Here is a 12,896-nt window from a genome sequence, read left to right on the forward strand (position 1 = left end):
TCTGAAAATCGGGTAGGGTAGGTGTAGAGAAGGGGTAGGGTTGGGTAGGGGTAGCTTGGGTAGTTGGGGGTAGGGTAGGTGTAGGGTGGGAGTAGAAAAGAATAGGGGTAGGAAATGAGTCAAATCGAAGCTTGACCTTGATCGCTCTTTTATTCTTTATAATTTATCTGCACTCTTATTCTTTGCTTTGGGTCAAAAAGCTTTTGATTTAGTTATTTTTAAATTTAAAGGTATTAGTTTCTTAATTAATAGGTAGATGGAGTGACAAACAAATATACCCATGAGTTGTTTATTTCACGATAGTCACCACTTCTAGGTTGCTTTTAAAACTCCAAATCTATACTAGTATTATAAAGAGGTCTATTTATTGAGGTTGTAAGGTATAAGTTAGCGAGGGGATCTACTGTACCAATTTTGGAATTTATTTTACCAGTACAAAGTCACGTTATTTGTGAGTGTTATGGGCTATATTTTGTTACCACGGAAATTGGAGCTACGCTGTGAAACAGTGGTAGTAATCTATATACTTAATACTTACTGTTAATGCGCAAGTAATTCCATCTGTCTGTTACATTTTCACAGCTAAGCTGCTGAACCGATTTATATGAATTTCGATATTTTGATATAGGGATAAATGGGACATTGGATCAAAATATAAAAAGTATTCGTACCTATTTTATTTCATGTGAGTATAAAATATCTTTATTGAAATCTTTAGTAGATTATACTCGTCAGTAGGCAAAGTTCCTTCGCGGTGTCTTTTGGATATAAGTTTCCTTATTAATTTTCTGGGTGAGCGAATTTCAATTGGGTATCTACTGGGTAGACCCTATTATATTTATGGTTACAGATAATAACTCTTGTGATAGAATCTTATTGAATTGCAATTAATCTTTATTTTAAAATAGTGTCTTATTTAATCGCAATGCATGTTCTGCATTTAATTTTTAACCGACTTCAATAAAAAGGGGGAGGTTCACAACTCGTGTAAAATAATGACGTATTAATTAAAGCTGTTTCTGAAAGAACCACGGGAGAGAACTCTCTTTGAATCCTAAAACCTTAAGATTGAATAGGCTTGATCATTGTGTTGGCACCGCCTTCAAAGTGATCAGAAGGTAGTACGTACGATGTTATTTTTGCTTTTTAGTTATTTTTGTGATTCTGAAGTCGGGAATTTTTTTTTGTTAAAAAGATTTTTTTACTTTACATTTATTTAATACTAATTATTCTTTAGGTAAATATACCTACTCATGTTGTCTGTTCAAAAAAAAACATTACTAGCACCTGAAATGAAGCCACCAAAGGTATAATATAACTATATTATATTATTGTTATAGTATATTCCAGTGAAATTCGTCCAGCCTTACCATACCAGAGATAAACCCGCACAAACAGACAGACAGACAAAAATTGTAATGGTTTGTTTGTGTATTATTATAGTGTAAATAAATATAAGCACTTGAGTAAACTATGTTGTTTTGAAATCACAGACAGACATTTAAATTGTATTTAGATATACATTGATAATATAGGTATATAAACGTAAATTCGTCACCTATGAATATATACTATTAAATTAACAGACAATCACGCCAAAGGACAATGGTCTGGTGTTTGTTGAAAGAATTCATAAGCGTCTACTAATGTAAACTATTACAGTTCGTAGAAAATAATTTATTTAATTTTTTTAAAAAGTGCACAATGTCTAATTATGTCGATAAAGTAAAATATAATCACATCAATTACATTTAAATAATTGAGTATGGCAACCACACTATTTATACCAATATTACATCTATTGGACAACTAGGGACGCGCACGGTATCGAAAAGCCAGTATCGAATCGAACTACACGTAAATATTCAATGACATCAGTTTAATTTCAGTAGAACAAACATATAAACTAATATTTATAACTAGTTAATATAATCATTTTGAAATATTAATAAATATTTTGATTTTCAAGCGAGTATGTACATACCTATTGCATTTAAATTACTTATTTCTAATCATGACAAAATACAGCTAAAGTTCACTCTTACTTGACGGCATTTTACATTTAACTAATAAAATAAACAAAATATAATAGTCAAACATGTTAATAACAATTATTACCAACATTAAGCCATATGATATATTTTAATAATGAAAGGAAGGGAACAAGTGTATACAAACGAATTTATTGTTTAAGTATATTCAACATGATTTTAAATAAAGGTACATGCACTAACAATTCCACTATGAACTGTCAGTTCAGATGTCACATCGCGTCGTATTTTCGTTGTTTGCCTACCTATGCTTCTTGTAAATCTTGTATTTTTCCGATATCAACTGATTTTCCGTACTTACATACATCCTTTTTAACGACCGCTTCTGTTTATGGACACCGATTCTCCCGCTTAACTACTGACTTAAAATATTAATGTATTTAAATTCCACGTTGGTTTTTAGATTTAATTAGGAAGATTAATTTTTATAAAGTATGTATATTATCAATGTCTAAGAGAAAAATGGGGATCAAACCTACTTTTTATGTTCTTTGATCGAACCTAAATACCCGGCTTCATAATCATGGAATAATTAAAGACTTTTATTTAAAAAGTAGGTATCAATTTGTTGTTGACAAAACATAACCTCTAAAACTTCAAACATAAATATCTTTAATTCCAGGCTTGACATAATACTAAACCTTAAGAATAAATTGTTAAGAAAATAATTATCTATCATTTTATATCTTTTTCATTCATAGACGCTTGAAAAAAATGTCAGCAAAAATTTGTTTGGGAATAGACCATTGTCCTTTGAATGCGCCGCGCAATTTCCCATCGGATACCGTCATGCGGTCCTTAAGTTATACAATTAAGCTATGTTAATTAACTCTCTGTCAATCTGTATGCTTAATATGCTTTGACAATTTAACCAGCTTACAAAAGGGTGATTCTTATCTTTATGATACTTTATTTTGTATTAAACTATACTACAGTCATTAGGAAAAGTGTAGCTAGAACGCTTACGTAGTTAAAGGGTAAAGTGTCCAGTGGGAGACCCGAAATTGACGACAGCAAGTTATTATATACTACTATAAAGTTATTATTTAAGTTATTATAGTTATTATATAGCACTAGGCTGGGTGGGGGAACGGTTTTCGAGAATTGTTTTCTTGTCTGGGCAAATCCTCTCGGGAAGACTTAACATTTCCGGTGTAAGAATCCATGACCTTCAAAGGTTAAGCCCACATTCTCACGAGCGTTTTATTTAACGGACGTTAAAAATGAGTTCAAATATAGTATGAAGTTAAATGAAGGTCTATTTCCAACGCCTAAAATTGAAAATGCAACACTGCTCGAAAAAAAGCGTCGCGTTTTTAAACGCTGACGTGTGAACATATACTTGGAAATGCATTTTTTTGCTATTTGAACGCTTTTTCAAATGACCGTTAAAAAAGCGCTCGTGCGAATGGGGGCTAAAACCACAACACAGCTTAACAGTGTAAGCTGTGTTGTCAAATCTAAGTGTGGCATTTTTATCCGATAAATCCGGTTGTTGGAATCTCGCGCTTGCATTTGTCATAAGCGCCAATGCCTGCAGGACTTGCAAGAAATTCGTTATATAGAGGGCTCCCGTTTGGTAATTGTTCTACCAATGTTGGTAAAAAGTTTGGATTCATCATTATCAAGCCATATTCGGCTCGAGTCTCCTCTCAGAATGAGAGGAGTTAGGCCAATAGTGCACCACGCTGACAAAATGCGGATTGCCAAACTTCACGCACGCAGAGAATTAAGAAAATACTCTGGTATTCAGGTTTCCTCACGATGTTTTCCTTCACCGTTTGAGACATGTGATATTTAATTTCTTAAAATGCACACAACTGAAAAGTTGGAGGTGCGTGCCCAGGACCGGATTCGACACACACACTCCGGAATCGCAGGCAGAGGTCATATCCACATGGCTCATGGTTGGATTACAAACTCATTAATGTGGACAGGACTTGACTACCTAAAACTAAAGCGTATTGTGAACGATACCTTAAAAGCTTTTAGCATACTGACCCCCAAACTTTGTTATGAGGATGACATGCATTCATAGTGCATTTTGTCCAACAGGGCATCATACGTGTCGGTGCTGACCATCGTGGCGTTCACTCTGGAGCGCTACCTCGCCATCTGCCACCCGCTGCACATCTACGCGGTGGCGGGGCTGCGGCGCGCCCTGCGCATCGTGCTGGCGCTGTGGGCGCTGTCGCTGCTGGCCGCGTCGCCCTTTGCGCACTACACCACCGTCAACTACCACGACTACCCGCCCGGTAACTGCCTGCTATCTACCGATACTACCCCCCCGGTAACTGCCTGCTATCTACCGATACTACCTGCCTGGTAACTGCCTGCTATTTGCCGATACTAACCGCCCGGTAAATGCTTGCTGTCTACCGATACTACCCGCCCGGTAACTGCTTTCTATGTAACAATACAACCCGCCCGGTAACTGTCTTCTATTTACCGATACTATCCGCCCGGTAACTGCTTGCTATCTGCCAATACAACCCGCCCGATAACTGCTTGCTATGTGTCAATACCACCCGCCCGATAACTGCTTGCTATGTGTCAATACAACCCGCCCGGTAACTGTCTTCTATCTACAGATACTACCTGCCTGGTAACTACCCACTATCTACCGGTACTACCTACCCAGTTACTGCTTGCTATCTACCGATACTACCTGCCTGGTAACTGCCTGATATCTGCCAATACAACCAGCCTGATAACTGTCTGCTATAGTATTCACCTATATTAAACGCCTGCAGATGTTAATAATAATTACAGATATCAATGTGTTCTTCAATATTCTACAGGCTACAGCCATAGTCAAATCGTGTTGTGGCAGTAGAACAATCAACATCAATAGTTATCTGCATGTGATTGTACAACATTGAAAGCTACCGACATAGGTGTAATATTACAATGGATTCCCGCATCGCTGGCTGCTAACGCTTGGAGCCACTAATTGGATAGATCCGTCTTACGACGGCCGACAGGTGCGGGCTTTTGACGATTCATTGTATTGATGTTAATACATTCAATCTGCCTAGCGGGCGTGTAAGGAAATACGTTTGTCTATAATATATCAATAACCAACGATTTTATTACTATTAGATATGTTGTGTACAAAATCACCGCAAAAAGTGATTGTAATTTAGCTACTTCACTGAGCTCACACATGTACAATTTTGTATTAAAGTCACCAACATAGCTCAACGAGTCACTAAGTTAAAGTGGCAATGGTCGTTGGGGTCCCAAGGTGCTGGAATAGCGATACAGCACTAGAAAACGCAGTGTGGATGCAGGTGGTTCAGAATCGTGATGCCTGGAAGTCACTACTATTTCATTTAAAAAATTTACTATGACACACGAGCGATCCAATAAGGGTTCCGTTTTTGTATTAAAATTTACGGTACCCTAAAAACTTTAATATTTAAACCATCGACGACAGGCATTGAACGATGATAAGACGCTTTCTAATCCTAGATTAGTTTAATCGACTGAAGTTTATATGACTAAAGTAGTAAAGTTTTATGAACTGAGACTTGGAACTTCTTGCAAAATTAGGTACCTCAAATATTATTAAAACAATTTTGGGGAAAACTTTCGTCACCAAGGAAAGTTAGTTAATTTCACGCAGAATGCGCTATTGAGTTTAATCGAAACGAATCCATACTAATATTAAAAATAACTAGCAGACGCCCGCGAGTTCGTCCACGTGGAATTTAGTTTTTCACAAATACCTCGGGAACCATGGATTTTCCGCGATAAAAAGTAGCCTATGTGTTAATCCAGACTATAATCTCTCTCTACCTCAAATTACAGGTGATTCGGTTCAGTAGCCGAGGCGTGAAAGTGTAACAAATATTCATACCATCAAAATCATCAGGTTTTCGCAAATCCAGAGTAAAATCCATTTTCATTCCAAATTTCAGCCAAATTGTTTCAGTAGTAGCGGCGTTAAAGAGTAACAAATGTCCAAACAAACATACATCCACACAAACTTTCGCGTTTATTATATAAGTAGAAAAAAAGAAAGATAGAAAATTATTTACAACGATCAGTAAATTAAATAAAATAATTTCCGTAATAAAAATTATTACTATTTTTTTATAACATTATAAAAAAAAACAATAAATAATTTCAAATTAATTAGATATAAAATTACATGCGTCTTCTACCTTCATTTTGATGTTTAGTATAGGTAGTCTTCCAACCCATCTCAATAAATACAACTTCAATACCAACTATTCCAATATCGTCAGAAAGCGACGCTGGAAGCTGAGATAATGACCTTCCAAACAAACTGTACGTAGTCGCTGTACTAATATATACCTTGTCAATTTAACTGTCTGTATCTCATTGATACAGTGCTTCCTATAATGACATCTTCCACGAAACAGTATTACATTTCCAAAGCGCGTATTCAATTTGATTTAGTTCAAAATCTCAGGAGCTGTTCAGATGTTGAGATTGAAATTTAGTTTAAAATTCGGAATGCAGTTGAAGAAATTGCTCATCAAATAAGTTAGAGTTTGTTAATTCTTCATCATCATCTCCTTACCCTTATCCCACTTAAGTGGGGTCGGAAAAATATTTCAATCTTTTCCATTCGTCTCTATTACTCGTCAACTCATCATCCACTCCTTTTACACACATGTCCTCTCTCACACAATCCAACCATCTCTTCTTTGGCCTTCCTCTCCTCTTATGTCCTTCCACTTGCACATTCAACATTTTTCTAGTAATATGACTTTCCTCTCTACGCATTACATGTCCATACCAAGCTAACCTTCTACTCCTCAATTTTTCTGTCATTGGCGCCACCTTCAGACTTCCTCTTATATACTCATTCCTTATTTTATCTATTCTTGTCACACCACACATCCATCTCAACATACGCATTTCGTTCACATGCATTCGTTTACTATTCGTCCCTTTCACCGCCCAACAGTCTGATCCATACAGCACGACAGGTCTTACAACCGTTTTGTATATTTTACCCTTAAGTCTAAGAGGCATTCGCGGGTCACCTGTCACCTGTCACCATTTCATCCATCCCGCATTCATTCTACTTTTTACGTCTCGGTCCACATTGGCATCGTTTTGAAAAAATCGACCCGAGGTACCGAAAATCGGAGCAAGCTGGTAGGGTGACACCATTTAAGGCAATTTTGGAAGATTGTTAATTCAAACTTATACCTACCTAATTCGGTGATTATTATCTAAATCTAAACTAATATTTTAGAGATGTAAGGCTGTGTTGTTAGAGTAATCCCTGGATCTACAGAACCAATTTGGATAATTCTTTTACCACTACAAAGCCACGTTATTTGTGAGTGTGGTAGGCTATATTTTAACCCCGTATTCTATAAATATAAAAATATCTATCAATGTTCTTGAGATGTATGTAAACTTTTATTGCACGTGACCAATTTGAAAAGGTAAAATGTTTTATAGCACATCATTCAAAGATAGTTTTTATGCTATCAAGCACTTTTTGTACTTTTACAAAACACGAAAATTTTACCATGCATGTTTAATGTTTATATTATATTCTTTACATTTCTAAAGGAAGTGACTTGACTTTTCCGACAATGGTCGTCATATTTCATTCAATTTACACGAAATTTTGACAAATTGTACACAGAGACGTTCTTCAAAATCACTCCATCGATTGGTGAAAACCGCGTGAAAATAGAAAGAAAGAAAGAAAGAAAATATATTTATTACTACATTATGCCACACATCACAATTATTTAAGAATAATACCCTGCGATATGTGGCATAACCTAGAAAAAGGTCCTAGCTCAGCATATTGCTGTATGCTCCCCATAAACAAAGAACATACAGCGCTGATTTTCAGCTAGGACCCAATTCTAAGTGCCACCACGAAAACAGGCAACATAAACCTATATTAAAAGCAAAACCATATTAAAACTTGTAACTAGTTTAAAAAATATAAAAAAGAACAAAAAGAAAAATTATATAACATTAAAGTACCTACAGTATTAAAACCAACAATCAAATTTATTCCCAAGTTTAAATTCATCTACTATACTATTATTATTATATTTACTTACTATAACTACATAATAAATAATAAAGAAAAAGAATATTTATATAAAAATGTAATATGAATGAATAATTACTAAATTTGTATATTATTAAATATAATATTGATTACACATATAAGTTACACATAGTATAATATATAAATATTTGCTATAAGAAAGAAAACTCCGTCACATGATGCTGGAATTCCATCTGTTTGTCGAGGAGAAATCGGTTCAATAATTTTTTAAATTTAAATTTAGACTTGAATTTTTTTATTGGTGGGGGAATATTATTCCAGCATTTAGTAGCGGAGTATGTAAATGACCCTCTAAACGCGGCAGTACGGTAAGGGGGAACCCGAAATTGATGTCGGCAGCTGCGACGCACGGTTTCATCATCAGCCGCCCAAGTGAGTTTATCAAGAAGATACAGTGGTTTACCCTCCTTAATAACTCCAAACAGTAAACAAAAAATCTGTTCAGATTTTACAATATACCTGTATAGATACAGATTACTAAGACGTTTGTGCTTGCAGCATCCGGCAACGCGTCGCTGGAGTCAGCCTTCTGCGCCATGCTGGAGCTGCCGTCGTGGCACATCTGCGAGCTGAGCAGCTTCTTCTTCTTCATCCTGCCCGGCGTGGTCATCCTCTGCCTCTACGTGCGCATGGGCTTGCGCATCAGGTACGTCATGGGGTACGTATCTTATGTACCAACTCCTGCCCCTGCATTCTGTATAGTTACAGCGATGGGACATCGCTCGTTGCCATGGCAACGTCGTTGTATTTGTAGTTGTCGTCGTTCGTATTGTACACCATATACATCTAACTAACTTGTTAGAAGAATAAATTGATAAACTGTCACGGCATGTTTATAAACAAGTAAAGAAACAAATTGAGAATTTGTTTCAAAGTAAAGAGAATTTAAATCTTCAACCTAGCTGGTGAGAGGCTTCGGCCGTGGCTAGTTACCATCCTACCGAGAAAAAAGTACAGCCAACCGATTTAGCGTTCCATTACGATATCATGTAGAAACCGAAAGGAGTGTGGATTTTCATCCTCCTCCTAATAAATTAGCCTGCTTCCATCTTAGATTACACCATCACTTACCATCAGGTGAGATTGTAGTCAAGGGCTAACTTATAAAGAATATAAAAAATATAAAAAAACCATGTTTATAAATATGACCCTCAGACATTTTTTTAAATTAAGAATTATGAGCAAGGGTCAATAAAATTTTCAGCTTTTATAAAATGGTGGACTTATAGCTTTCATTAGCTCTTAGACTATTGCAAAACTTACACGGTAAAGGTCTTAGCAAATGCACAGTTTGTGTATATAATTTGCGGACATCCAAAGTAAGTCTATGTAGACGGAAATTGCAGACGTTTGAGTATAAACAACACGAGAAACGTTTTCTCAGAATAAACAAACGTTTATTCTGAGAAAACGTTTCTCGTGGGTCCACGTTTAGAGTTTTTTATAGAGACTGGGCCTGTAGATATAAAAGCTATGACTCGTAGTGCTAAGGCAGAGCAAAGATTAAGCTAAAGAACTCGTAAAAGGTACTCGTAAATATATTATAGTATTTATTTTTAGTTACAAATTAGTGACACACTTTAGTTTTTTTTTTAATTCTTTACAAGTTAGCCCTTGACTACAATCTCACCTGATGGTAAGTGATAATGCAATCTAAGATGGAAGCGGGCTAACTTGTTAGGAGGAGGATGAAAATCCACACCCTTTTCGGCTTCTACACGGCATCGTACCGGAACGCTAAATCGCTTGGCGGTACGTCTTTGCCGGTCTTTGGTAACTAACCACGGCCGAAGCCTCCCACCAGCCAGACCTGGACTAATTAAGAAAATCTCAATCTGCCCAGCCAGGGATCGAACCCAGGACCTCCGTTTTGTAAATCCACCGCGCATACCACTGCGCCACGGAGGCCGTCAAAAGCTAGTTTTTTCTAAAAAGAATCATCAGCTCAGTATTTTATGACAGTCAGGACTCGAATCCAGAACTCGATCTCGACCTCGTTTAGGTACATTGGACTACGAACAGTATCAATCGCTTATTATTATGTAAATGCTAGCGGACGTCCGCGACTTCGTCCGCCCTTAGACCTCTTTAATCCGGCCCTATCACAAAATCCGTTCTTATCGGATACCTACTAACTATAGATTACCTCCCTGTCAAATTATCTTTCTACGTCAAACGATTTTCGAGATTTCGTATGTATGACCTTTCGCATTTATATACTCCTACTCTACTCCTACCCTACCTTTAAAACTGTGAAAAGTCCCAAATAAAATTTCACTTTTTTTTTTTAATTATACTCTGTTTTTTTTAGTCATAAATAGTGGGGGGTTAGAAAGACACAGAAAGTAGCCTTAAAGAATCACGTCAATTCGTCTCTCCGTTTTGTCGTGAAAGCTGGACAAACAAACAGACAGACAGACACACACACTTTCTTTCACATTTATAATATTAGTATGGACTAGACGACGTTCCACGATTTTACCCGCGTATTTTCAGAGATTATCCCCTACAACCTCAAAAATTCACAAACTTTAAAATCACAAGTTTTGGCAGACTCAGAAGTGGATTACATAAATAAGAAAACAAAATTCATTCATTTGTCAGGACAACTTAATTAACAAATCAAACTGTAACCAAAATAAGATTCTAGAATTGCAGAGAATGACCATGAGTGAAGTCACGCACTTGTGAACGTTGTGTGTAGAATTAAGAGCGCAATGACAGTTACCCACACCCTCTTTTCCACTCAAGTCACTCTCCCCGCCAAGTAACCCATAAAAAGTTACACAACAAGAGATGTGGACGGCTCGAACGCCACGAGTATACTGTAGCCGACCGCACGACGACCGCCTTATATCGCAAGTTAGTCCCGCCAACCGATATCGAACCCCTCTCTAACTCCCCACTCTTTACAGAAACAAGCTACACAAGTTTACCTTATTACAGCTTTACCTACTATGACAAGGTAAGCTCGCTATAATGTACTGAAAATTGGACCAAACCAATAAATAAAACGTTCGGAATCAAACGAAAACCAACACGTGTTTGTAAGTAAGGGTATATTTCCAATACTTCGAATTGAAAACAATAACAACAGTTGTTCAAAGCTAGCGACTGAGACACTTTTGTGTCATTTAATTTAATTACCTCTTTTGATAGCAAAGTTTGAGCGGCACGGAACACAATAGGATAGTTTGGAGGAGTGTTGCAATGCATAGAACGACAGCCTGCCGTGACCAGACATGCTTTATTTTATGACGGAGACTCAGACTCAGAATCAAATTTTTTTTTTGTTTTTTCTTTACATGTTATTCCTTGACTACAATTTCACCTGATGGTAACTGATGATGTAATCTAAGGTGAAATCGGGTTAACTTACGCTAAATCGCTTGGCGGAACGTCTTTACCGGTAGGGTCGTAACTAGCCACGGCTGAAGCTTCCCACCAACCAGACCTGGACCAATTAAAGAAACCTCTATCGGCCCAGCCGGGGATGGAACCCAGGAGCTCCGTCTTGTAACTATGACACAGAGGCTGTCAAAATTTATATACAAAGATGTTCTGTAAAAATGTAAATATTTTATTACAATAAAATCAAATTAGTTATATTACATTAAATTATATTAAATAAAATTTTGAAAGCCCTGTAAGTACGATAACCAATTATGAAGATTGGGTCTTGAGTTTTCGCTAAACTGTTGAACTAAGAGTCTCATTATCAGCAATACCCACATTGAGCTCACTGTTGAGCATGAGTATTCTCTTGGAATTAAGGCTAAGAGTCCACCACGCCAGACCAATGCGGATTGGCAGACTTCACACACTCGAGAATCAGGGAAAATTCTCAGGCGTGCAGTCTTCCTCAAAATGTGTTTCCTTCGTTCTTTGAGATACGTGATGTTTAATTTCTTAAAATACACATACCTAACTGAAAAGTTGGAGATGCATGCCTCCGACTCGAAGGTAGATGTGAGCTATCACGGCTCTCTCTGATTTCATTTTACTTTTAAGAAAGTATTTTGAAAATACGCCTATATTGAAGCACTGGGTAGACACAAATAAATCTAAGTATGTGCCTAAATTAATGTATGTACTACCTGACGCTGCGTGGTTTCACCCGCATGGTGCTTGTTCCTGTAAGAATACGGAAATAATATATATTGTATAGTCTTCCTCGATAAATGAGCTATCTAACACTCAAATAATTTTTCAAATCGGACCAGTAGTTCCTGAGATTAGCGCGTTCAAGCAAAGAAACAAACTTTATAATAATATTAGTATAGATTTTTTTTGTATCTCTTACGGTACTAGCATAATAAGTCATGATGATTATTTTCTAAACACACTTTTACGTTTAACATAATAGGTCAGCAACTAAATAAACAGATTTTATTAATTACTAGCTGACGCCGCGCGGTTTCACCCGCGTGGTTCCCGTTCCCGTAGGAATACAGGGATAATATATAGCCTATAGCCTTCCTCGATAAATGGGCTATCTAACACTGAAAGAATTTTTCAAATCGGACCAGTAGTTCCAGAGATTAGCGCGTTCAATCAAACAAACAAACAAACAAACAAACTCTTCAGCTTTATTATATTAGTATAGATTTTAAAATGGGGTGTATCTGGCAGTAGCAGACTCTTCGTCCAACAATACTTACAAAGAAGACTTTAGATCGTTCGAACCGTTCGTTTTGTAGGAAGTCAAAAGTTAAACGTTTATACTTTAATTGTATTAAAGACGTGCAGCTTCATTACATTAC

General features: G+C 36.7%; 1 protein-coding gene across 2 annotated transcripts in view; it reads left to right on the forward strand.

The window, feature by feature from the left end:
- LOC112056294 (neuropeptides capa receptor-like) overlaps nt 1–12,896 on the forward strand; it is a 44,676-nt gene that overhangs the window by 21,999 nt on the left and 9,781 nt on the right. The window contains exons 3-4 of one of the 2 annotated variants that reach the window (XM_052888695.1): nt 4,107–4,306; nt 8,632–8,791. In XM_052888695.1, the coding sequence (XP_052744655.1) occupies nt 4,107–4,306; nt 8,632–8,791 (360 nt within the window). The remainder of the gene's footprint in view (nt 1–4,106; nt 4,307–8,631; nt 8,792–12,896) is intronic. The other variant, XM_052888696.1, reaches the window with a different exon arrangement.

This window comes from Bicyclus anynana, chromosome 23, assembly GCF_947172395.1.
Source record: "Bicyclus anynana chromosome 23, ilBicAnyn1.1, whole genome shotgun sequence".
NCBI lineage: Eukaryota > Metazoa > Arthropoda > Insecta > Lepidoptera > Nymphalidae > Bicyclus > Bicyclus anynana.